The following is a 5,275-nucleotide window of genomic DNA, read 5'->3' on the forward strand; positions in this document are numbered from 1 at the left end:
ATAGAGACAGTTTCTGTTTGTGTTTCCAGGGTGGTCATCGAACATACCTCTTACTTCCTAATCAGTCTTCATCTCCAGAAGTTCATCTTGGCAATATTCAGGAACTTTTTCAACTGAAAATTTGAATGTATTCTGCACTATATCCAACTCCCCATCACTGAGTTCTATAAGTATTTAGCCGTGGATTGTACCTGAATGAGGTTCTGGGAGTTCTTTTACTCCCCAAGCCCGGCCCGAGGCCAGGCTTGACTAGTGAGAGCTTGGTCCACCAGGCTGTTGCTTGGAGCGGCCCGCAGGCCCACATATCCACTACAGCCTGGATGGTCCGGCACTTCTTGCAGAAAAGTGTCCATTCACTCCAGTATGGTGTTATTTTACTGTGCAAATCTGGGTAATTGGCCCTTCAGTATTATACACTGTATATATTATTTAATAGCTCTCTCGTCACCTTTCTAGAGGACATTTTCAGAGCTTCGAGGCGATCCCAATAATTGATTTATCGTGTTTGTTTATGCCGTGTATGTTCTCTGTATTCCCTATACAGAGAACTTAGTATACAGATTCCCTTAGTATAACTAAGTTCATTTTCTCTATTTTTACTGCCAGTACTTCTACCGCCTTATTTGTAGAGTTAATGAGCTCCGAGCATACGAAGTTCTCTCTAATATGTAAACCTACGTTTGACCTATTTAACCAAGGTCATCTATAGAGATTATATTCCAGTATCTAGATCTCTCTGAATACCTCTGTATGGATGTCTGTGAGGACTCCAAATACTGCATTTGACTCCAAATACTCATCGTTCGAGTGAGGAGGCCATTTTTGAACGTTACTTTGTTTTTCGCTCTTTTTATTAGTTCTTGTATATTGGCAAAGATGAATGAGGCTACTATGTTGTATTTCTGCATATTCGCTATGTGTATCGGTTCTGTTCTGACCAGCAATGGTTGTTGCGGTGTTATTGTCTGTCGTAATTGTAGTTCTATTGTGGGGGGTGTATAATTGTGTATGTGACTCATCTATGCAAGTGGTTCTTTCAGCCAGTTCTATACCGTGAGATGATTTAAGGGCTTAGTGTCCCCCGCGGCCCGGTCGTCGACCAGGCCTCCTTCCAGGTCGACCAGACCAAACATTCCATCTGTTCCACCTTTTGAAACCTCTTTCTTCCGAGTCGAAGAAAATTATTTGACTTTCCACCAAAGCCATTTTCCTATTCGCCAATCTGTGTAGCGGTCTGTGCCTTTCCCGTGCAAGTCTGGGCAGCTGAGGTCATAGCATGTTCTTTCCTCAAGTAAAGTTTTCCAAACGTCTGGATGGAAATACCTCTGCAACATGATCCAAAACGACATTTTCCCTTCTTGACTATATTTAGACATTTTCTGGAACGAGAGGTAACTGCATTCTAATCCCTTTTTCTTTCCAGAATATCTGTGTCTGCGAATGTCCTTTGCATCGAATTTGTAAAATGTCTTTCGGGTCTATCTTTATCGAGGATTGTTGGAGTGTCTCGACGTATCGAGCTGTCAGTGCTGTCGTCTAGACTGTCTCGACGTATCGAGCTGTCAGTGCTGTCGTCTAGACTGTCTCGACGTATCGAGCTGTCAGTGCTGTCGTCTAGACTGTCTCGACGTATCGAGCTGTCAGTGCTGTCGTCTAGACTGTCTCGACGTATCGAGCTGTCAGTGCTGTCGTCTAGACTGTCTCGACGTATCGAGCTGTCAGTGCTGTCGTCTAGACTGTCTCGACGTATCGAGCTGTCAGTGCTGTCGTCTAGACTGTCTCGACGTATCGAGCTGTCAGTGCTGTCGTCTAGACTGTCTCGACGTATCGAGCTGTCAGTGCTGTCGTCTAGACTGACTCGTCTACTGTCATCTATATCCGGGCATTTCGAGTCAGAATTGACATCTTTCTGAACTTCTACTTCATTTTCAGCCCTGTCGACAGCCTCGGCTCCTGCTTCAGTATAATTTCCCACTCTTCCTGGATGGCTGTAGGCTTTCAATGATTGAATGAAAGAATGTTTTCAATCACGAGTCATGGTATGTAGCTGTTGTTGTAGTTGTAGTTGTTGCTGTATTATACTGCAAGCTAATAAATCACTGTTACGTACCCAGAGTATAAATGTCCAGCTCTCAGGCTCCTGGTAGTGCTTGCTCACTTCTCTTAAAGAAGAGTGCAATCTTTTCTTACATGTATAACACACAATTCCCGTTGTTTGGGTCTTTTTTAAGTTTTTATTACAGTGACCATAACTTTTCTTGTTTACTGGTGACTGTTTACTGTTACACACACACACACACACACACACACACACACACACACACACACACACACACACACACACACACACACACACACACACAGGAAGGGATCCAAGAGTGTCAATGCTCGATCCTGCAGACACAATTAGGAGAGTACACACACACACACACACACACACACACACACACACACACACACACACACACACACACACACACACACACACACACACACACACACTCTTGAATCGAAGCACACAATCACCACAATCCTCACCCCATCACGACACAATCCACCATCTCTCACCCCCCCCCCCACCTCCCCCCACCCCTCACGTCTTGCCCTTCCCTAATTGACCTCTTTGTTCCGCAAAAAGTCCAACAATCCCACACCTCAAGTTGCGGAAAAGTCCGCTGAATTGCCTAATGTCACGTCCGTACCAGTGAATTTAATGTCCTGTTTTTACGACCAAAATGGCTGCCATCCCGGCATGAAGGCCCTTTAAGGCCTAAATTTAATATGCCTTCGTGGCAATAAGGAGTGTCAACCCCCTGATGGGAGAGGAGGGGGGGGGGGGGCTAAATGCTATACCGAAACATCGCTGGGAAAGAATGAAGTCCGCTTTAGGGCGATTCAATGGCCTTGTTTGCGCGATGAACTTCCATTAACACGGCAAATATGTGAAGCTCACACGCTGAAGCCGGCAATTTTGGTAAACAATTGTCTTTCGTAAACTGTTATTTGTGTGTGTGTGGGTGTGGGGGGGGATTGTTTGGGATTGTTTGGGTGGGGCTGTGTGTGTGTGTGTGTTTGGGTGGGGCTGTGTTTGTGTGTGTGTTTGGGTGGGGCTGTGTTTGTGTGTGTGTTTGGGTGGGGCTGTGTGTGTGTGTGTGTGTGTGTGTGTGTGTGTGTGTGTGTGTGTTTGGGTGGGGCTGTGTGTGTGTGTGTGTTTGGGTGGGGCTGTGTTTGTGTGTGTGTTTGGGTGGGGCTGTGTTTGTGTGTGTGTTTGGGTGGGGCTGTGTGTGTGTGTGTGTGTGTGTGTGTGTGTGTGTGTGTGTGTGTGTGTGTGTGTGTGTGTGTGTGTGTGTGTGTTTGGGTGGGGCTGTGTGTGTGTGTGTGTGTGTTTGGGTGGGGCTGTGTTTGTGTGTGTGTTTGGGTGGGGCTGTGTTTGTGTGTGTGTTTGGGTGGGGCTGTGTGTGTGTGTGTGTTTGGGTGGGGACTGTGTTTGTGTGTATGTGTGTTTGGGTGGGGCTGTGTTTGTGTGTGTGTTTGGGTGGGGCTGTGTTTGTGTGTTTGGGTGGGGGTTGTGTTTGTGTGGTGTGTGTTTGGGTGGGGCTGTGTTTGTGTGTGTTTGGGTGGGGCTGTGTGTGTGTGTGTGTTTGGGTGGGGCTGTGTTTGTGTGTGTTTGGGTGGGGCTGTGTTTGTGTGTTTGGGTGGGGGTTGTGTTTGTGTGCGTGTGTGTTTGGGTGGGGCTGTGTTTGTGTGTTTGGGTGGGGGTTGTGTTTGTGTGCGTGTGTGTTTGGATGGGGGTTGTGTTTGTGTGCGTGTGTGTGTGTGTGTGTGTGTGTGTGTGTGTGTGTGTGTGTGTGTGTGTGTGTGTGTGTGTGTGTGTGTGTGTGTGTGTGTGTGTTTGGGTGGGGGATGTGTGTGTGTACTCACCTAGTTGTGCTTGCGGATGTTGACCTCTGCTCTTTCGGCCCGCCTCTCAACTGTCAATCAACCAACTATTAATACCTACTATTTCCCCAACACACAGACACCCAGGAAGCAGCCCGTAACAGCTGGCTAACACCCAGGTAACTATTTACTGCTAGGTAACAGGGGGCATCAGGATGAAAGAAACTCTGCCCGTTGTTCCTCGCCGGCGCCGAGAATCGAATCCGGGCCACAGGATTACGAGTCCCGCGCGCTGTCCACTCAGATACCAACTCCCCGCGCTGTGTGTGTGTGTGTGTGTGTGTGTGTGTGTGTGTGTGTGTGTGTGTGTGTGTGTGTGTGTGTGTGTGTGAGAGAGAGAGAGAGAGAGAGATGTAAACAACGGTTTACCTTGTCTGTCGTAAGGCCCACGACCAAGAAACATTTGAGACTGCCTCCTGTTGCTATCCAAGCCGGCCAGGAATACGAGGGCGGAGAGGGGCATTGTTACTTACCTGAAGAGTCGTCGTCCTCCTCCTCCAGCAGCAGCACCAACAGCGCCTTCTACAGTCGTGAACAATACCAGGCCTGCTCTCACGGCCTAAAGTCCATTTCGGCCTCTGCAGCCAGCCAGAGCTACTCCATTATTGTGTTCTCCTATCCAGTTTTCTGCATGATAAGTGCAACTTCTATCCCACCCACTCTCCCTGTCCCAGCTTCTGGATCGTTGGCGCGTCTCTGGCGTTCTGCGAGGCGTCGAGTGGTCCCCCATTTTTCCTCTTCTAGTGCGTTTTTGCCAAGTTTTTTCCCCAGCTCCGGTGTAACTTTCCACACTTCTTTCGTGTTTTGTTTTTAATAAATAGCAATTTTTATTTACTATAGGGATTAATATTATTAAAAATGGATATTTAAAATTTTTGCCTAATCGGAGCAATTCAATTCAGACTTAGTGTGGAAGCTACGTATATTCACTGCCACAGAGACAAGGAACAAAGACACGGAAACAAAGAATCACACGACAGTAAGTCTAAATTGCAGATTTGAGCACATGTGTTATACATATTGTACAGATGTTACACACATTTTAATTAACGAATTTTGTAAATAAAATATGTAGGTTAGTAAATATAGACTACACGTGTGCATCAACAATGGCTGATACGTATCTACCTCACACATCATCATCAATCAACATCACCACCTACCTCACAGTACGCAAGGGAAGAGGGGGGTAATGGGAGAGGGGGGGGGGGAAGGGAAGAGGAGGGGGGGGAAGGAAGAGGGGGGGGGGGGAAATGGGAGAGGGGGGGGGGAAAGGAGATGAGGATGCTGACACAGCTGGAATTTAATCTCGCCAGCTTCCAGTGTCACTCGAGTA

General features: G+C 47.3%; 1 protein-coding gene across 1 annotated transcript; it reads right to left on the reverse strand.

The window, feature by feature from the left end:
- Positions 1-1,402: 1,402 nt before the first annotated feature.
- LOC138359845 (dentin sialophosphoprotein-like) lies at positions 1,403-4,402 on the reverse strand. Its single transcript, XM_069319552.1, has 2 exons — positions 4,309-4,402; positions 1,403-1,995 (listed from the first exon to the last, which is right to left on the reverse strand). The coding sequence occupies exons 1-2, from the start codon at positions 4,400-4,402 to the stop codon at positions 1,403-1,405; spliced, it is 687 nt and encodes a 228-aa protein (XP_069175653.1).
- Between the last annotated feature and the right edge of the window lie 873 nt (positions 4,403-5,275).

The sequence above is a fragment of the Procambarus clarkii genome, chromosome 93, assembly GCF_040958095.1.
Source record: "Procambarus clarkii isolate CNS0578487 chromosome 93, FALCON_Pclarkii_2.0, whole genome shotgun sequence".
Lineage (NCBI taxonomy): Eukaryota > Metazoa > Arthropoda > Malacostraca > Decapoda > Cambaridae > Procambarus > Procambarus clarkii.